This window comes from Danio rerio, chromosome 12, assembly GCF_052040795.2.
Source record: "Danio rerio strain M-AB ecotype USA chromosome 12, GRCz13ab, whole genome shotgun sequence".
Taxonomy (NCBI): domain Eukaryota; kingdom Metazoa; phylum Chordata; class Actinopteri; order Cypriniformes; family Danionidae; genus Danio; species Danio rerio.
The window spans coordinates 36,326,890-36,349,204 of NC_141032.1; the positions used below are offsets into that span (position 1 = coordinate 36,326,890).

Sequence of the window (22,315 nt, forward strand, 5' to 3'; positions counted from 1 at the left end):
TACTACATGTTTTAGTTTTACTAGGTAGGTATATCTAGTTTCCCCCCATGTATCATCATCCTGAAGCAAACTCACAGTGTTCATCATTTAGTTTTGCGGCTGTTGTATCAAAAACAACAGCTGCCATTCATGTTCATACAAATAATGTTTTACATTTTACACTGAATTCTCTCCAAAATGTATTAAATTGTTTAAATTTTATGTTAGATTTTTTTAAAATAAAATTTAAAAGCATTTTCTTTTGCTAAAATAAATATTTATCGTATTTGGCTGCAAACTATTTTTTATTCAGCAGCTCTCATACACAATTCGTTATTTTAGTGTTTTTTTCCAGGGTATTGGGGGTATTTTATTTAATGAATAAACATTAATTCTGTTAATACATTTACTCTATGCTAAAAGCTACATACACAGGCATGACAACAACCTAAAAAACATGTGCATGATATTTTGTTCACATGATAATGTAACACTTTATTTTGATGGTCCATTTCAGTATTAGTAGTTTGTCTGCTTAATATCTGTTGATACTGACATTTAACTGAGTACATATCAACTTACACACCCCAACCCCAACCCTAACCCCAACCTAACAGTCTACTTGTAATCAAATGAGAATTAGTTGCAATGTAACTTAAATTCAACAAACGGGCCATCAAAATAAAGTGTGACCCATGATAAATTCAGGATCTTTTGCATTATATTTTTATTCATGAATTGTACATTGTAAAACATTTGTTATCAAAGAGTGAATAAAAAAAATCTATAAAAAACTGTTAAACAGCATAAATTCTGTATTAGGAAAGATGAACTCATTGGAAATGAAGGAAATCTTAATGCTTTTATAAAGTATTTGATTGTTTTAGTAGTAAATGTGAAAATCTTTTCATGGTATTAAATTGAAAGATTGAAAAACCAGAAAAATCCCGTGCAGTATGATTGGAAGTGGACAAAAGACTCTTAACCTTAATCATTTGTAGGTATACTTTTAAACTGGATTGTGTTTCTTGTTAACCTGTGATCCGATCAAGCAAAATGTGTCTTATTATTGTAAGACATATTATTGTAAACAGGGCAGGATCAGTGAAATTCGCCATCTCCCTGTCTTATCTGTGTAGTTATCCTTGCCTTGCCTAGTAATCTTCATAAAATAGCCTACATAAGGAGACTGATAGCCTTGGTTGGAAAAGCCACACGAAACAGCACGCAGGGGCGCAAAGACCAAAAACAGAATGACTGCATCAAAAAATCGCTTAAATTGTGCAATGACAAGAAATAATATAGATCGCACAACAAACACATGAAAACTAAAAGTAACAAGCCTGATTTAAAAAAATGTAAGGAGTAGAAAGTACAGATATTTGTGTAAAAATGTAAGGAGTAAAAGTTATAAATAAATAGTGGAGTAAAGTACTGACACCAGAAAAATCTACTTAAGTACAGTGACAAAGTATTTTTACTTCATTACTTGCCATCTCTAATAGGGAGCAATTCGTATGTTAGTGGACCCCTTTGGGATGTTAGTGGACCACTATCACATATTAGTGGACCACTTTCAGACATCATTGGATGTTCAAAACAGGTCCAGAGTCTCAATGTCTTAATAATAGGGAGTAATTTCGGACATCAGTGGACCACTTTCAGATGTCAGTGGACTACTTTCGGACATTAGTGGACCAGTTTTTGGACATCAGTGGACCACTTTCAGATGTCAGTGGACTACTTTCGGACATTAGTGAACAAATTTCATACATCAGTGGATGTCAGTGTTTTGGAAGTGTCTGGTCAGTGGGTTCTTCCACTTAATATATTTTACTGTTTGAGTAATTCAAATACTTAGTCCAAATAATTATCTGTGGTATCAACAGAATCTTGAATCAATTTAAATCAATAATTAATAAACTTTTTTGATAATTCTAGAGTAAATAAAAATAGAGATTATTATCCTGAGTGCCAGTGACACTCTCATGGAACTGCAGCACTGTTGAGAATCCACATTATGCTGTTGGGCGAACTGTGTGAATTATTTACTAGGCTGTTTGTGTGTAGTGAATGAAGAAGTCAAACTGTCATATTTCAAGTGGTGCTGTCTAAACTTAAAATCCCTGAATGTGTATCTTTATGGAGAAAGGTAAAGTGTAAAACTCACTCAAGCACAGAAACAAAGCCATTGCGCTTCTTTACACTGACAAACATAAAACTAAAAATCCTCATAATGAAATCGTGATGTTATTACTCCCTTCAGGCCGCTAAACATTTGCCACTCAGTGCTCTGTCCTGTTTACTACCTAGAATCAAGCTTTATAGGAGAAGTTTAATCCCCAACTAGTCCCATTTGAAGGACAATTTAATGTGGCGTGACTGTGCATACTCTTCTCTTGATTCTGCCAATTCAAATACTGGCCCAGTGCCCTGTGTCCTATTGTGAGTGTCCCTGTTATAGTGAGGAAAGCACAGAGGAATATTTAGAGATGGGTTCACATGCTAAAATGCTTCAGAGAAGGAGGATAAAAGGGTCACATGCTAGCAGATTAATGCTGCTTCTGTTCACATCATATTTAATGAGACTGCAGCACCTCTCACCCACTTAAAAACATTTCAGCCCTCTAAAACTAAAGCCTCGGAAAGTCAATGTAGTGCCAAAGTTAAAACCTTAAGTGATTATATTGCACTTTGAGTAAGCTTAAAGAAAAACAGTTGAAACTAGAATGTGAAAAATTTAGCAGAACTTTATCAGTCATTTAAAGAGTCCATCCATCATTTAATATGGTAAACATCCATCCATCGATCCACATCCACATTTTATGTACATTTTATAGTATCCATCAGTTCATCAATAAATGCATCATTCAAAGCATCCATTCCACTTATCCCATACTGTACATCCAACTATCAATCTTGTGACGGTATACAGTCACTTTAGACATTTTTATTATACTATCCATCCATTTATAGTATCTATCCTTTCATTCATCCACACATTTACAGCAACCGTCAAAGTCTATATCCATCCATCAATTTTTATAGTATATTTCAGTCAATCCATACAATACATACATCCATCCACCCATCCATCCATCATTCAAATTATCCTCCCATTGCCTGCAGAAAACATTTGTCCATCTATGTATCTGTCACTTGTTTGAATTTAGTCACGCATCCATCCATCCATCCATCCATCCATCCATCCATCCATCCATCCATCCATCCATCCATCCATCCATCAGTCCATTCATCAATTCATCTATCTGTTCATTCATGCATTTATCTATCCATCGATCCATCGATCCGTCCATCCATCCATCCATCCATCCATCAATCCATCCATCCATCCATCCATCCATCCATCCATCCATCCATCCATCTGTCAATTCATCCATCCATCTATCCGTCCATCCATCTATCTGTCAATTTATCCGTCCATTCATTCACCCATCTATCCATCCGTTTATTCATCCATCCATGCATCCATCTGTCCATCCGTCCATCCATCGATCCGTCTGCCCGTCCGCCCGTCCATCCGTCCATCCATCCATCTATCCATCCATCCATCCATCCATCCATCCATCCATCCATCCATCCATCCTTCCAGTCGTCTGTCCATTCATCCATTAATTCATCCATCTATCTGTCCATTCCTTCATCCTTCTATCCATCCATCTATTTGTTCATCCATCCATCCATCTGTCCATCCATCTGACCATTTATCCATCCATTCATCTATCCATCCATTCGTCCATTTACCTATCCCTACATCCGCCCATTCATCAATCCATCCATCCATCTGTCCATTCATCAATTTATTCATCCTTCCGTCCATTTATTCATCCATCCATCTGTCCAGTCATCAGTCCATTCATCCATCCATCCATCCATCCATCCGTCCATTCATCTGCCCATTTATCAATCCATCCATTCATCTGTCCATTCATCCATCTATTTATCCTTCCGTCCATTCATCCATCCATCCATCCATCCATCCATCTGTCCAGTCGTCAGTCCATTCATCCATCCATCCATCCATCTATCTGTCCATCCATCCATCCTTCCATTCATCCATGCGTCCATTCACATTCATCAAACCGTCTATTCATTTGCCCATCTATTCAACAATCCATCTCTCTATTCAAATTCAATAAATTACCATTACAATTCTGCATCCTGTCAGCTAACTTTGTTCAAATATAGGAGCTAAATTGAATCTTAAAGGTATAGTTCAACCAAAAATGAGAATTCTGTCATTAATAACTCACTCTCCACTTGTTCAAAATATGTTTAAGTTTCTTTCTTCTGTTAAACGCAAAATAAGACATATTGAATAATGTTGGAACGAAACAGTCATTGATTTCCGTAGAGTTTCTGTTTCTACTATGAATGTCATTGGCTTCTGGTTTCCAGCATTCTTCAATATACCTTCTTAGTTATACACTAAAGAACAAGATAATATTGTGTTCAACACAAGAAGGTAACTTCAAAAAATACTTGAGTCTGAGTAAATAGTGAGAAAACTTTCATTTTTGGGTGTACTATGCCTTTAAAGTACACATGAAATTGAAACTAACCATTAGTTAGTCAATTTGTTAGCTCACATTGCAAGCTTCGTGGTGAACAATTCATCTGTGCATGTCATTAAAGGGGTGGTCCACAGTGTATTTTTAAGGCTTGATTGTGTTTATAAGATGTGTGCTCATGCTTTATTTGTAGAAAATTAGTTATTTATTTGCTGTAATTTGCGGATTGGCTCCACGTCACCATGTCACGCCTCTACAAGCACACGCTTTTGTGCTGTGTAAACACTGTTGGCAGAGCCACTGTTAGCAGAGTTAGCTGCCTGAATCAGACAGGAAATGAAGAGGACACAGCTGAACGTGCAAGATCGCTAAAGAACGCATATTGAGAAACAGCCAGTGTCTCCCTTTGCATTGAACTTTGATTGTCTTACACTCAGAGATGTTGTTTATGTTCACACAGCTACATTACACATCATCAACTAAAGTTTAAAATATGATAGAGTGGACCACCCCTTTAAGAAAAAAAATAATAGTTTGCCTTTGTAGCGTGCTTTTGTAATAAAAAAATTACATAAAAAATGCGCTTCCTGTTTGTTTTCAGTAAATTCTCAGAGTAGAACCAAAGAGTTTAGAATGACCAAGAGGCGACACTCAATAGAACGTTCCATTGCAACAGCAGCGCCTGGCAACAGCCCTGGATTCCGCCATTTTGGAGTGAAAGTGATTGGCCATCCATTCCCTGCTGAAAAAAACAGCTTAAACCAGCCTAGGCTGGTTGGCTGGTTTTAGCTGGTCGACCAGGCTGGTTTTAGAGGGGTTTTGGCCATTTCCAGGCTGGTTTCCAGCCATTTCCAGCCTGGTCAGGCTGGGAGATGACCAGCTAAAACCAGCTTGACCAGCTTAGCCAGGCTGGGAGCCCAGCCAAAACCAGCTATGTCCAGCTTAAACCAGGTTGGTCAAGCTGATTTTAGCTGGATTTAGCTGGTCATGACCAGCTAAGACCAGGCTGGAAATGGCTGGAAACCAGCCTGGAAATGGCCAAAACCCCTCTAAAACCAGCCTGGTCAACCAGCTAAAAACCAGCCAACCAGCCTAGGCTGGTTTAAGCTGGATTTTTCAGCAGGGTTGGATCTAATTACGGTCGCGATGACAAGTAGCTGCTTTGTTTTTTATTTATTTATTTAAAAAGCGCATTAAAGCTGGCATACAACATGAAAGACGACAATACAACACTTACTATCACAATCATCAGCACTTTTAATAGTTTTTTTTACAGACTTATAATATGCTGTAGTTCTATTGGAGTTTTCATTTCAAAATGGTTTCCCAAATTACACTAATGTGTCGCCTCTTGGTCATTCTAAGCTCTTTGGTAGAACTGTCTGAGGTATTGGGCGTGGCTCACATACTTAACCACACCCCTCCAACTGTCAGTTTTGACAACAAACAGAAACAGTAAGGAGGAGGTGTCTGTTAGGTTGTAATAACTTCTAAAACCCGTTTCCCAATCTTTCTAAATAAAATGCCTTCTTTACTACATCCAATCAACTCGCAGTAAAAAAAAACGAGCCACACCCACTGTTTTCTCATTTAATATTCTGTTTCTCTAAGAACTACGTCACAATATGGAAAAAAATGGTCAGAGCTTCCACTTCATGTGCACTTCTAGTTCTTGAATTACACAAAACCTGTCAAATTCTTATGTCAATTTTCTTACCACTCAAGTCCAAAAATGCCATAAAAGACACTGTCATGCACGTTGCTTCCCTCAACGACAAACACACTGCGCAGAACGTTGAACTGAAGCTCGTAATCAGGGATGGCGCAGACCAGCCTGGCCTTGAGAAAGGACGTCCACTTCCTCTGAAGAGTCCTCTGGCCTCCAATGTCCCCCTGTGAACCACAAACATAATATGAAAAAACAGAGCAAATTACATATAAAAGCACTTTTATACCCTCAACAGAGCAGCAGGAATAACACAACATTCACATGCATTATGCATAGTCTACAGCTGCGTGAAAGTCATCTCCTCAGGGGCACAACAAGCCACTCAAGACTGGATATTAAAAACATATTAACAAATTATGAACTTAATAATGAATAATGAGTTACAATGACAAACTTGAACAGTAGCTTGTAGAAAAACTTTACAGTGTCTTGAGAAAGCCTCGTGTGAATGTTTGAAGTAGCTTTAAAAGTTTGAAGCAGTTGCCATAGACAGATAGGTACATATATGTACATGCAGGTTTCTAGTATGGATTGGCATGTTTCTTGCTAGGCGATTGATAGGGGGTTGTGAGTGGTTGCTAAGGCGTTGCTAGGGTGTTTTGGTGTTGGTTGTTTAGGTGTTGCTGGGCAGTTGCTAAAGTGTTCCAAGTGGTTAAAAGGCAGTTGCTAAAGTGTTCCTAGGTGGTTCTAGGTGGTTGTTAAGGTGTTGCTAGGCAGTTGCAAGTTATTGCTATGAGGTTGCTAGGTTGTTGTGAGTAGCTGCTACGGCATTGGTAGGGTGTTTTAGGTTGCTAAGGTGTTGCTAGGTGGTTTTGAGTGGTTGCTGAGGCGTTGCTAGGGTGTTCTGGGTGGTTGCTAAGGGACTGCTAGGCAGTTTCTAGGGTGTTCAGAGTGGTTGCTAAGGTGTTGCTGCATGGTTGCTAGTGTATTAGGTGGTTGCTATGGTGTTCTAAGTCATTGCTAGGTGGTTGCTAAGATGTTCTGAGATGTTGCTAGGCTGCTGCTTAGATGTTGCTAGGTGGTTGTTAAGGTGTTGCTAGTTAGTTGCTAAAGTGTTCCAGGTCATTGCTAAGGTGTTGCTAAGTGGTTGCTTGGGTGTTTTGAGTGGTTGCTAGGCATTTGCTAAGGTGTTGCTAGGTTATTGCTAAAGTGTTACTAGGTGGTTGCTAAGCCATTGCTAGGTGGTTGCTTTGGTGTTGCTAGGTGGTTGCTAAGGTGTTCTAGGTTGTTGCTAGGTGGTTGCTAAAGTGATCTAAGTGGTTGCTAAGGCATTGTTAGGTGGGTGCTAGGGTGTTCTGAGTGGTCACTAAGGCATTGATAAGTGGCTGCTAAGGTGTTGGTAGGTGGTTGCTAAGGTTTTCTAGGTCATTGCTAAGGTGTTGCTAGGATGTTCTGAGTTGTTGCTAGACAGTTGCTAAGGCATTGCTATATGTGGTTGCTAGGTTGTTTTGAGTGGTTGTTAAGGCTTTGCTAGGTGTTACTAAGGTGTTGCTGGACGGTTGCTTGGATGTTTTAAGGTGATACTAGGCATTTGTTAAGGTCAGTGGCGTAGCGGACGAGCCCGTGTGACCAGGGGGTGCCGCGTCGAACAATTTAAATTTCAGATAGCTCTCTTCAGCTTTTCAGTTTCAGATCGCTCCAACTGTCTTTCTTAAGCCACCATAATTATAAATCTGTAGCTCTTGCATCAGACTGCAAATGCCAAATCACATGCACACCGAAAAAAAAATTTAAATGTTGATAATCTGGTTTATTTCAACCTGCCCAAGGATTTTTGCATAATTCACATTTACCCTAGAGAGTAGTTCACATCCAAACACACCGAGCACCAGCATGTGAGACTCTGCTGGATTAAATATTCAGCTTGAAATGACACAGTTGTGGGCACAAAAAGCTGTCCTAAATGTGCTAACAGCTTTCGGCTTGAAAACAGGCTCCATCAGGCTTTAGCAGGAGCACGAGGACCTTCAGGCTAATTGAGGTGTCAGTTCACATACAGTCAAGGAGAATAAAAAACAGAACTGAGATGCTAAAATACAAAGCGATGAAAAGAAATAGATCCTTTTGTACAGTTTCATCATAACAAAAGTTTCCAGCAACAGCATCACATGATCCAAGTACACAGATTGTTTCACTGAAAATGGCAGAAAACTCTAACTCATGATCATTTTAACTATTGTTCTTTTCACTGCTATTGGACTTGCACACCACACTACCTGACAAAAGTCTTGTCATTGATCCCAGTTGTGGGAGCAACAAATCATAACTTGGCTTTTAGCTGATCATTTAAAAAAGTGGCAGAAGGTAGATTTTTCTGATGAATCATCTGTTGAACTGCATCCCAATCATCACAAATACTGCAGAAGACCTATTGGAACCCGCATGAACCCAAGATTCTCACAGAAACCAGTCAAGTTTGGTGAAGGAAAAATCATCGAGATCTGCAGAGTGGATGGCAACATCAACAGCCTGAGGTGTCAAGACATTTGTGCTGCCCATTACATTACAAACCAAAGGAGAGGGCAAATTCTTCAGCAGGACAGCGCTCCTTCACATACTTCAGCCTCCAAAGTAAAGAAGGTCAAGCTGATCCAGTATTGGCCAGCTCAGTCACCAGTTATGAACATTATTGAGCATGTCTGGGGTAAGATGAAGGAGGAGGTTTGAAGATGAATCCAAATAATCTTGATGAACTCTGGGAGTCCTGCAAGAATGCTTTCTTTGCCATGTCAGATGACTTTATTAATAAGTTATTTGAGTCATTGCAGAGATGTATGGATGCAGTCCTCCAAGCTCATAGGAGTCCTACACAATATTAAGTCTTTTTTCACTGCAGCATGACTTTATATTCTATACTGTACAGTATTTCTGTTAAGTGTCGAGACTTTTGTCAAAGCAAAGTCAGACCTTACTGTCCTAATTACATAATTAAAATCAAGGCATGATCATATTTTATTTTGCTAAAATAAGTGTAATCTAGAGGCCTTTGCCTTTCATATTTCACCACTTCTGATACCAAATGATCAAATAGAAGTCAAGTTATTATTTGTTGTTCCTAAAACTTGGATAGGCGACAAAACTTTTCACAGGTAGTGTATGTACACTAGTTGTCAAATCTTTCAATTTGTTAGACAAGTGAAGTTTAATTTTAAACTAATTTCGAGAGGAGCATGTGCACATGATTGACCCAGCTGGTCCACATTAGGTAATCATGATCCTCCAATCAAAGGATCCTAAGTCAGTATATATATCCTTATTTCCTTTCTACAACTATCTTCATCTGGAAGAAACCCCCCTTCCTCCCCTTCTTCCACCTTTATCCAGAATGGGTGGCACGGTGGCCCAGTGACTAGTGCTGTTGCCTCACAGCAAGAATACCAATGGCGTTGGGTCCTCGCTGGGCCATCTGGTATTCCTGTGCGGAGTTTGCATGTTCTCCCCGTGTCCACGTAGGTTTCCCCCGGGTTCCCCAGTTTTTATAATGTCTTTCTCTCGGGAAGTTCGCCTTGGCCTCAGCAGCGGGGGAGTTTGAGATCGACTTGAGTTCAATCTCCCCTCGCCCTGCGAAAGGGGGGAGCCCTGGGCTCGAGGATCCCTTGAGCTCAGGGCTCTCTCCTGGGACAGCACGCTAAACAAGCTATGTATAAATTGTGAGCTAAGTGTGAACTCTTGAAACTATTTGAAAAGAAAAGCAGAAAATGTATAATGTTAAAACGACTAGTGCGCATGCTCAGTTTGAACACCAGTGCTTAGAAGACATCAAGGGCAGAAAAATTGGTGTTATAACCGCAAGACATGGTTAGCTTGACAGGAATTTTTCCTTAATTAATATGTATTTCATTAATGAGGTGTAAACACCGAAAAGCTATATTTACCTCAGGGTACCTTAGGTTTGAGCATCTCATTTGAACCTTAATCGTGGACAACATATTTACTGAAATGTAGTTGTTTTTGTTCTTTTTGGATTGTTTATAAACATGCAAAAAAATTGCATTGTGTAAATTAGGCTAAGCACTATAAACCCCAGTGCTTAGTGGCTGATTAAACACCCATATTCTTTTTCTGTGTAATCCAAGTATGGTGACTTACAGGGACACTATTTTGAATGATTAATAAATGCAGCATTACTAATAATTAGTGCTTTTAATTAAGCTATATTGTTGTTTTGTGTGCAATTACAGTTAGGGTGATTAGTGTTTGCCTTCATGAGCTTAAATGCTGTTTAATTAAAATAATTTCTCACCCACTGATCTTAATGTCTGCTGAAGATTTAAAGTTTAATATATGTAGGCGCCGAAGAGATAAAATGGGCTAAAATAAACAATGGCGCCACAGTGGTGCAGTGGATTGCACTGTCGCCTCGCACCAAGAAAGTCGCTAGTTCGAGTCCCGGCTGGGTCAGTTGGCATTTTCTGTGTGAAGTTTGAATGTTTTCCCCGTGTTGGCAGAGGTTTCCTCCAGGTGCTCTGGTTTCCCCCACAGTCCAAAGACATGCGCTATAGACAAATTACCATTTTGTAAACATTCAGGATGAGTGCGCTGCAAGGTTGCAGAAAAAACCCGGGAGTGCTAGCATTTACAGCGAAGGAATAACAGCTGATGTGGTACAGACTTTGTTGTTGTATTAGAGATAAGTTATTTTGATCACATATTGTATATATATATATTATATACATAATGCTTTTAGCATATTATAACAGCTCACCACCCAGTGATAAGCACAGTTATTCGGCAAAATTAACGTTAAAGTGAGTGGCGTTCATCTGACAGGTGCATTTGCTACAGCACCCTCCCAATGGATATTTAATAAGACGAAAAGGTATCCAGCCCGAAATATACAATCTCACTTAAGCTCCAAGTGATTTTACAAGAGAAAAGTTAAAGGCCAACAAGTCTTTGGATGCCAACAATTTTGTTCTGTGTGGTCATGTGCAGGAAATAATGTTCCATGATTACCAGATTCAAAACTTTGAAGTGCTAAAAACCGAGGTTCTACCTAGCCAAAGAGGAAGGAAGATGGAACTGTACAAGGACTAAGTAATCATCAACAAGCAAAACAACTGCATTCTGGTAGTGAACTGCACCTGTACGGCAGGGGGTGTGAACTTACATTTTTACATTTCATTCTTAGCATTCGGTGTCCGCAGTTTAATTAACTATATTTAACTGTTTTTGCTGAAATCATTGCTGCAATCAAAAATGAGTAATGTGTATGATTCAGCATAGCGTAAACTTATGAAACGAGAACTGCAGAGTCCAGCATTTTTAGTTAGGTCCTCACCGCTTTCAGCTCTTGTGATGGTTGATAGCCAAAGACATCTGCAGTTGGCATTAAAAGCAGTGTGGTGTACGGTAAAATTTAAGTTTTCGAATTTGGCATCCTACCGCACAGAACGATATGTTTGCTATTGCAACTGGTCATTTTGTTTTTTTTTTTGCAACTGGTATGCGCAGTTAAACTCATGTGACATCATGTGTGACGTAGGTTGGTAATTCTCATATAGGTTAATTGGGAAAGCAAAATTGTCTATACTATAGTGTATGCGTGTATGTCCTTGTCCTCCAGGTTGGGCATTGAGAGTTGGGCTATCGACCCATTTCATAAAAAAAAACTTTGATGTTATAAAACACCAACATGGTGCGGTTAAATAACAACTTCGATATATAAATGGCCCTGGGAATAAGTAAGTATGAAAAATAAACAACAGTATTTGTTAATCTTTTGGAAAGTATTGCGAAACATTGTACCATCTGGGTGTCACGGTGGAGCAGTGGGTAGCACAATCGATTCACAGTAAGAAGGTCGCTGGTTCGAACCCTGGCTGGGTCAGTTGGCATTTCTGTGTGGAGCTTGCATATTCTTCCCGTGTTCGTGTGGGTTTCCTCCGGTTGCTCCGGTTTCCCCCACAATCCAAAGACATGGGCTATAGGCAAAAAGCTAAATTGGCCGTAGTGTGAATATGTGTGAATGGGAGTGTATGGATGTTTGACCCCAGATTATTAAATCGACTAAGCCAAAAAGAAAGAATGAAGTTGACTGTTCATTCCTCTGTGGCGACCGCTGATTAAGCAGAAAAGAAAATGAATTAATGTATTGTACCATCCCCAAACATCAGAATTGTACTGTGCGGTGTATGTATGCATATATATATGTGTGTATTTGCACTAGTACACGTGTGTAATCTGGCATGTTGTCATGTGTGTGAGTGTAGTGTGGCCTACTTTGGACCGGAGCTTCTTTAACTCAGTAAGTCAAACAGTAAGGGACCTGACCTGCTTCCCAGAGCCATGAAGTGTTCACTGCAGAGTGAATGCAGGCATGAAATAAATGACGCTATAACAGTGAGGGGAAAGTGTTGGGTGGTTTATCCAAGCACAATGAAGACGCTAAATGAGATGAGAGTAATGCAGGTGGGAGAGCGTGTGGGAGAAAAGCAGGGAGCCAGAAAGAGAGAGAGAGAGAGTGAGAGAGAGAGAGAGTGTGAGAGAGAGAGAGAGTTTGAGAGATAGTTTGGGTAGTGGGGTTTATCTGCCCGGCAACAGAGGCAAAACCAACAACATTGAGAATCGTAGTGTTTGATCAATTCAAGTTGATATTGTTATGGAGCTCTAAATAGCCTACGTTTAGCTCATTTACGACTATAACCGCCAGGGGTCACTGTACAGCTATAACTGCCAGTGGGTAAAAGAATCCGACCACTGTTTTGATATATCGCAAAAAATGTGTTACGTCACTGTATTATGCCACTGTCTTCACAAAGTAACGTCACAAAGTTAATATTTTTAATCCTAACTATGCTAAGGCAAATCAGGACACAACACTTATAATAACAAAACATCACACTTAAGGCATTTACTGCTTCTAATACCCGTTTCACATTTGATTTTTAGAAAATATCAATGCCTGAGAGACTTTTTATCTTATTGAAAATCAGTTTGAATAACAGCCATGGGTAAAAGCAAAAAAAAGCAAACACTGTCAACAGTCCATCTTCATGAGCTCTGGAAAGCCTTCTGGAAAATGTAAGTAGGCTATGTGATGCAACAGTCAAATTTAGAAATAGCTTCTTTCTGCAGGCCATTCACAAACTCAATTCACATTAAAGTAGCCTAGTGTAGTTTTAAAAAGTAGTTCACTTCCAGAATGAAAACTCGTTGTCATTATTTACTCACCCTCCACTTCGTCTAAACCTGTGTGAGTTTTGCATCATTTATTCAATAGTAGGGGAATAATGTTATGGAAGACCGAGTGACCAGAAGTGAAAATTATGTGGACATCCTCTGAGTGACTGGCCGTGACATTATGAAGGGAACATTATGCAGACTCAAGCCAACTGTTTGGATATTTTTGAAGGTTTTTGAAAGAAGTCCTTTTTGCTTACCAAGGCTATATTTATCTGATCAAAAATAAAATAAAGGCAGTAGTTAATATTTGGAAAATATTACATTATCTGTAAACACAATGTCTATCAGGGCTCTAGATCTACCAGTGCTGAATAAAAATTTTCTCACATAGATTGACGCAATCACAATGGTATGAACCATTATAGAGGTGGTCAAATGGATATTATATATTATATAATTTTAATGAATAATATCATAATTTAAGGGGTGACATGGTGGCTCAGTGGTTAGCACTATCGCCTCACAGCAAAAAGGTCGCAGATTCGAGCCCTAGGTGAGTTGGTGTTTCTGTGTGGAGTTTGCATGTTCTCCCCATGTTTACGTGGGTTTCCTCCGGGTGCTCCGGGTTTCCCCCCAACAGACCAAAGACATGCGCTATACTGTAGGTAAATTGAATAAGCCAAATTGGCCATAGTGCAGTGGTGTCCAAACTCAGTCCTGGAGGGCCGGTGTCCTGCATATTTTAGTTCCATCCCCAATTAAACACACCTGAACCAGCTAATCAAGCTCTTTCTAGGTATATTAGGCTTCCAGGCAGGTGTGTTGGAGGAAGTTGGAGCTAAACTCTGCAGGACACCAACCTTTCAGGACTGAGTTTGGACATCTCTGTCGTGGTGTATGAATGTGAATGTAAGAGTGTGTGAGTGTTTCCTAATTACTGGGTTGTGGCTGGAAGGGCATCTGCTGCATAAAACATGTGCTGGATAAGTAGGCGGTTCATTCCACTGTGATTAATAAAGGGACTAAGCTGAAGGAAAATGAATGAATGAATGAATGAATGAATGAATGAATGAATGAATTATTATTTAAGATACAGATACAAACAGATACACCCCCACACATCTGATGTCCTTCAGAGAGGATCAAGCATTAGTTGGGGGGTCAATCCCCCAAACCCCCCCTATAATTCGAACCCTGATTACCACACCTTTCTATTTTAAAATGTTTTATAAAGTAATTTATTTCTGCAGTTTAACATAATTGCAATATTAATTGTTGCTCAGGAAACTTTTCTCATTATCATCAATGTTGAAATTAGTTGTGCTGCTAAATGTTTTTGTGAAAATCATCACATAAAAGTAGCATTTAAATATTATTATTTTAAAACATACATTATTATACTGCAAAGACCGAAAGGGACAGTTCAAAACAACAGACAAAATATTTTATTTTAAATAAATGCTGTTATCTTTATATTAATGTTTATTAAGGTACCCGGAAAAGACTGAATATCGATTTCCACAAATGTTTTCAACATTGACAGTCAGAATGTGTTCTGAGGAACCGCCTGTGATGTTATGAAGGGAACGTTGTGTGGACGTCCTCTTAGTGAATGACTGAGCACTAATAATATTTGACCCTAAAAGGCAGCAAACAGAATGATATCTGACAGATCATGTGACGCAATGAAGACTGGAATAATGATATTGGTAATATAAATTATGTATTTATGTTTGGATTATGATGCAAATTGAGTGTGCTTGGAGAAACTTTATTCTGTTGTGCACTTTGACTAGAATGACAATAAAGTACTGAACAATATGTCTCTTACTTTACACACACGGGCCACTCTGGCCACTTTGGTTTGGATGGAATAAGCCGTCGGTTCTGTGTTCCTCTCCGTGAAGAAGAAGTAGAGTTTGTCATCGTCCCCGATGGAGCTGTTGATGCTCTCTCTGAGTAACGCTGAGCCCACAAAATCGGACTCTACAAGACAGAACATCAGCATTAGTTGCTGCCTTCACCACAACGGACCAATTATGAGCCCTACAGATCTTCCTGTGTCTCTGAGAAGGTTCAGAGTACACTGTTTATTGATTAAAATATTGTGACTCTTGTGGGAAATGTTCCTTTTAATATGAATTCTTCCTTTTTATTAAACGTAAACATATGTATTGATTTAGTATTCTAAGGTATTTCTTAATAAGCAATCAGATGTTGCTGTTTTTTTGCCTGACAGATGATACAGCAAGAAAAAAACATTAATAAAAAGGCCAAAAGATCCTATATATTCACAAGTAAGTATTTTTTTGAAATATGTACAAAACACTTGAGCAGCGTTTTAATATTAGTAAGTGTACTAAAGTCAACCCACTGCTAGATGAGCTAAACATGCCATAAATATTACAGCAATGTGAAAAATGGATCCTATAATAGCATTGTGGATGTTTGCATGAGCTCTGCAATTCAGCACTTCTGTCAACTCACGTTTGGCATGTTGGCACTATAAGGGTGATGAGATGTCCTTTTTTTCCGGGACAGTCCTGTATATCAGCTCTATAATTAGTTTCCTCACTTGTTAAGAATAAAATCAGGCTTTGTCCTATATTTCACTTTTACTAAAAATATGACACTCAAAATTCAAAATTCTGAGTGCTGGTAGTCTTCTGTCAAATGAAAACAGCCTAGTCAAGCAAAATCAACCAATCATGGTACATTTTTTTCAGGTTCATTACAGTTATCATTATTATTCCTGTTTCGAACAGATCTTTAAATGAAAGAGATTTGCTGGGCATGATGACAAGACTATATATGGTCCCACTTTGTATTAAGTGGCCTTAACTAATATGTACTTACACAGGAATTAATAGTTTGTTACAATGTTATTATTGTGTAAATACATGTATTTACTGTGTACTTAAGCTTGATTGAATTCCTGTATTTAATTACATCTGCAATTAACTTCTGTAATTACATTTGTAAATACACTGTTAACCATCCTTTACACCTTAACCCATACTTAAACCTACCCATACCACCAAACCTGTTCACAACCCAACCCCTATCCCAACTCAAGAGCACCAAGTGTTCTCAAATACATTATGAACACAGTAAGTACATTGTATTTATATATTTATATTTTTGATGCAAGTACATAGTAGTTAAGGACACTTAATATAAAGTGGGATCATATATATATATATATATATATATATATATATATATATATATATATATATATATATACACATAATATACATATATATATATATATATATATATATATATATATATATATATGTATGTATGTATGGGTGTATGATATATAATATATATTGTATGGGTGATTTAAAAAGTATTGTTTCATATTATGCTCGATTCTTTATCATGATTATTATTCCTTACGATTATTTATTTTGTGGTGTCGCAAAATACATTGTTTATGGTAATACTTTTCATCATTTCGATGAATGCAATCTTCCATGCCACCACAGGGATGCAGAAAGAATCCTAAATAACAGCACTGTGAGAAAGTTACAGGCTAGAAAGTAAAATATCTACTTTTGCATTTTATTGAGCAATGTTTTATGTTAGACCAGTAATAATTAGTATTTGAAAAGTGTTTTATATTTCTACATTTTTAATCAAACATTTGCCATACATTTCTAAATAAACTAAGAAAAATAATTAGTACACTTTTGAGTATATAATTTAAAATGTAAAAAAGTAAACAGTAATTTCCATGTGGTCAATATATATAAACTATACAGTAAATAGTTTGAATACAAAGAAAAGGTCTTATATCGTGATATACAGTAGTCAAGATTTGAAATGGATCAAAAATCTTTAATCAAAGTTGTCCTAAAACCAAGAACAATACACGTTTTTGTTTTGGGACATCTTTGATCAACTTTTATGATCCACAATATGTTGACAATATCATTATTAGCATATGAGATGACTTGTATTGTGTATTAGGGCTTTGCGATTAATTGAAATTGAATCTTACACTGTAAGAGCTTATCGCAAGAGGCTGCGATATGGAGTATATATGTAATATTTCCCCAACCCAGAGCAAATGCGTGACCGCCGTCTGTGTGTGACACTCTTACTAGTCAATTGAGTGAGCTCACTTTCATTCTGCCCAATCAGAACTTTTCAATATGCCTCTGAGCAGTCATTTTAGTTTAGTATTTTTATAATTATTATTTTTTTGTTTTTATAAAAGGTTACATTATCTCCCTGAATTGAATTGAACTTGTTTTTAAAAAAGTAACGGCCATTTTATTTGTGTTTACTCCTTGCTCTAGGGAAAAATGAGTGTTAAATTTCTGAATATTTTAAAACAAATTTGAATAAATGTTATTAATATTAATTAATATCTTTTCAGTTTCTTTTTTTAAAAGTAACACTCGCTGCAATTTAGTAGTAAGAAGCCAAGATATAGATTATTGAGCTTAAGCTTGACTACAAAATTAAATCACAAATCAAATTGAAATCGCAATATCTGTCAAAAATTTGCAGTTAGATATTTTCCCCAAAGCGCACAGCCTTATTGTGTACATATGAGATTTTTGTTATATAGTTTGGCTCTAAAAGCAAGTAGTCGAAAAAGGTTCCACTGAATGCATGTTAATACCAGGTGGAAACAATAACACTTCTCGGCATCAAGCAAAGACCGGGTAAAAAAACATTCTACTAACCTAAAAGCCATCTTGTTGGGGAATCATCTATTCTCAAATTGGGGAAGGGAAAGTTTCGCCTTATATCAGCGATGTTACGAAATTCATACTGGGAGGCAGAGTACATCTCGCCATCTGCAAAACAGCAAAACTGTGCTCAAAAACAAGCACCATCCACAAAAAAATACAAAATCAATATGAATCCGAGTGATTTACCGATAATAAATCCAGTGTACCCCTTAGTGGGATCATAAGGGCATTTCTCTTTTCCCTCCTCAAAACGCACAAAGGTAAAACGTGCCACATCCTGATGAAACAGGCAGATGTTTAAACAACGTGCTCTATCTTATACGAGACTATACAGTACATACACTGATGTCTCCTTTGCAATATGAATGACAGAATGAGAGCAGGAAACTTCTCACTATGTAAGCACAGCGGGGTCTGAAGGCGTGAGTCCCGCAGGTGTACAAATGAGTGTCATTGTATCTATCCAGAAACCGCACGTGATTGTAGCATTCAGTCTGTGATGAAACAAGCAAGACATTATTCAAAGACACTAACAAACATATTCATTCGATGCAAAAAACACTACTCTCGGGTACAGTGAAACATTGCGAGCATTGTTTGTGTTCCTGACCTTATGGTATAAAGGTATGTATTTTTAGCAGCCTACCTTTCAGATGCTAGAGCAGTTTTATAGCTTACACGAAGACGACAACTATTATTACTGTGTGGCTTTTAAGAATATTTAATTCTGATTGGTTAATTGTGACATTTAAAGTATGTTAGCATCAAATAACAACTGCTGAAACTAATAACACAGGCTCAACTGGGTTCTTTGAATCATCTTGATCAAGGGTCACCAACCCTATTCCTGGTGATCTACCTTCCTGCAGATTTCAGTTGCAACCCTGACCAAACACACCTGTCTGTAATTATCAAGTGCTGCTTCAGGACCTAATTAATTGGTTCAGGTGTGTTTGGTCAGGGTTTGTAGCTCTCCAGAAGCAGAGTTGGTGACCCTGATCTTAACTATTAGAGAATATATAATTGTCATACTTCTCTACCGACTGAATATTAATACACGTAGCCATTAATTACTTCATTCTTTCTGCAAACTTTATCTTAAATAAAGAGTTAGTAAATTATTACAGCATAGCCCTGCAGAAAAATCCAGCTTAAACCAGCCTAGGCTGGTTGGCTGGTTTTAGCTGGTCGACCAGCCTGGTTTAAGAGGGGTTTTGGCCACTTCCAGGCTGGTTTCCAGCCATTTCCAGCCTGTTCTTTGCTGGTCAAGCTGGAAGATGACCAGCTAAAACCAGCTTGACGAGCCTAGCCATGCTTGGAGTCCAGCCAAAACCAGCGATATCCAGCTTAAACCAGGCTGGTTAAGCTGGTTTTTGCTTGATTTGGCTGGTCTTTTTCCAGCCTGACCAGCTAAGACCAGGATGAAAATGGCTGGAAACCAGCCTGGAAATGGCCCAAACCCCTCTAAAACCAGGCTGGTCGACCAACTAAAACCAGCCAACCAGCCTAGGCTGGTTTAAGCTGGATTTTTCAGCAGGGAGATCAATGTTTTATGTTTAACTGTTTACTTTTGTGGCAAATTAATAAGTTGGATAATGTACACCATAGAGATTGGAAATGTGTTGTCACAGCGCAATGCATTCTGGGTATTTGAGACAGGTTCTCCACAGGTTTATTGAATCATTTATACACTGATTACTTAAACAATAAGCAATCACATCACAAACAAAGAAGAAAAGTTTCCTTGCGGCAGCTCGTTGATATCCTGTCACTTAAGGATAAGCTGGTTCATTTATTTGATCGGCTCCCTCTGCATCTGTGCTCGTTTTTTTTTAGTTCTACTTTAGCGCTGGAGATCAAATATTATGGAAGGAAGGAATATTTTCAGCTTCTCAGACACACAAAGAGCATTTTTAAATATTTACTCTTTTATTATGTGAGTGTTTGTAAGATGTTCTTCAATTTAAGTATTACTTTAAAACGCTTTTTTTTTTTTGTGGTGATTTGCATTGATTTACATTGTGCGCTTTAGAGCATGTTCAAAAACATGGTGGAATGCAACTTGCCATGATGTAGATTCCTATTCTTTAAACAACAGCTTTTGCTTCCTGTTGGCTGCTTATAGGAATATTGGGCTTTATTCTGCGAGAACATCTGACTAGATGTACATTATACCTTACTTTTTAAGAAACACACATTGTCACATTCAGGCTTCAAAAGCTGTTCCTGAGTAAACCCTGCTGAAAAATCCGGCTTAAACCAGCCTAGGCTGGTTGGCTGGTTTTAGCTGGTCAACCAGGCTGGTTTTAGAGGGGTTTTGGCCATTCTCAGGCTGGTCTTAGCTGGTCAGGCTGGGAGGTAACCAGCTAAAACCAGCTTGACCAGCCTAGCAGACTGGGAGCCCAGCCAAAACCAGCTATGTCCAGCTTAAACCAGGCTAGTCAAGCTGGTTTTAGCTGGATTTAGCTGGTCATTTTCCAGCCTGACCAGCTAAGACCAGGCTGGAAATGGCTGGAAACCAGCCTGGAAGTGGCCAAAACCCCTCTAAAACCAGCCTGGTCAACCAGCTAAAACCAGCCAACCAGCCTAGGCTGGTTTAAGCTGGATTTTTTAGCAGGGAACTAATGTCCAAAATACTTTCTGTTATGAAAAACATCACCCTTAATAGAAGCTTCTATCTGAAGCTAGGTAAACTGGCTATATACAGTAGTGTTTGTTATTTGCAATTAAATGTGTGACCTTGAGTTAACCTATTTTTTACAAGAAGATAATATATACAAATGAAGACTGGAGATACCTGATTGTTCTTTCCTTTGCTCAAGCACTGCCTCTTCTGATCAGCAGATGCTGCCCATTCCAGCTATTAAAGAGATATGGAAAATAACTGTTAGCCAAACCATGTTGTATACTGTAAAGGAATGAAATTAATTGAAATTTGAAGGGATAGTTCATCCGAAAATTTAAAACTGGTGTTGAATTACCTTTAATCCATTCATAATGTAGGTTACTTTTTTCTTTAGTAGAAAATTAAAGAAGATTTTCAGCTAAAACTAAAACTTAGTTATTCATAAAATGTGAGTCAATGGTAAATTAAAATACAAAATGAATGCCTGTGGCTCCTGATGACATTAGAGGTAATGTTATCAATTGTTTCCACATATAAGGCCTCAATGTATCATCAGGAGACACGAGTATTAACTTTCTTTGCATATATGTATATTTTGACTCTTCAATAGGACTTATTATGCCCCTTTTTACAAGATGTAAAATGCGCTTTGGATGTCCCTAGAGTGTGTAGTTTCAGCTCAAAATACCCCACAAACGATTATTTCACGAGTTTTCACCCACACATAGAAAACAGATCAAAATAAGCATATTTGGTGTGCTGTCCAGGGAGAGGGATCTGAGCTTGGGGCAAGAGAGACAGAGAGGAATACGAGCTCAGCGTCTAGTCAGATCCCAGAAATCCCCCCACCCCCTGCAATACTTGGTATGAATCTGGTTGAGGGTGTGGGGTTGAGGTGGTAGAGGGATGCAAAGTTGATAAGATAACTGAGATAGGATGAGCTTGATTATTTATAGGAATTCTCTTTGATTCTGATTGGATGATTAGTGTGATTGCTGATAGAGAATTTGTTGTGCTTACTATCTATGCTAGGCATGGGACGATCATCAGTTTCAAGGTTTACCGCAGTTTGGAAAAGTCAAGGTATTAAAACCACAACAATGTTTTGTTATACCGCTTCTTTTTTTGTCTTTGTTGCCTTCCCAGGATCTTCAGGTTGCAATATCCCCAATTTTAATTGGCAATCTTTAGCCAATTGTAATTGATTGTTTTGGTTCAATTTGGAATTTTCCCAACAGGCGCAGAGCCTGGGGGACCAGATTGAGTGCTCCGACTTGGCCCCCCCAGGTCCTTGTTATAACGTTTCTAAGGTATATGTAAAGGTTTTTTAAGTGTTTTTTTATGTGTTGTAAGGAAATCTGTTTTTGAAGCTAATAAAGACAGTAGAAGTCAAATGTTTTTTTAATTATGTAGCCTGACATGTTTACTGTTCCAAAATATAAGAAATATGTGCGCCGGGTCAGTACCTGGATGGGAGACCACTTGGAAAAGCTAGGTTGCTGCCGGAAGTGGTGTCAGTGAGGCCAGCAGGGGGCGCCAAACCTGCGATCTGTGTGGGTCCTAATGCCCATGTATAGTGACAGGGACTCTATACTGCTCAGTGAGTGCCGTC

The 22,315-nt window shown here is 38.3% G+C and overlaps 1 protein-coding gene across 1 annotated transcript in view; it reads right to left on the reverse strand.

The window, feature by feature from the left end:
• Positions 1 to 22,315, reverse strand: part of sema4gb (sema domain, immunoglobulin domain (Ig), transmembrane domain (TM) and short cytoplasmic domain, (semaphorin) 4Gb) — a 62,783-nt gene that overhangs the window by 8,343 nt on the left and 32,125 nt on the right. Inside the window, exons 4-9 of the mRNA XM_087276647.1 lie at positions 20,875 to 20,937; positions 18,473 to 18,571; positions 18,264 to 18,354; positions 18,069 to 18,182; positions 15,197 to 15,351; positions 6,229 to 6,404 (exon numbers count right to left, since the gene is read on the reverse strand). Of these exons, the coding sequence (XP_087132773.1) occupies positions 6,229 to 6,404; positions 15,197 to 15,351; positions 18,069 to 18,182; positions 18,264 to 18,354; positions 18,473 to 18,571; positions 20,875 to 20,937 (698 nt within the window). The remainder of the gene's footprint in view (positions 1 to 6,228; positions 6,405 to 15,196; positions 15,352 to 18,068; positions 18,183 to 18,263; positions 18,355 to 18,472; positions 18,572 to 20,874; positions 20,938 to 22,315) is intronic.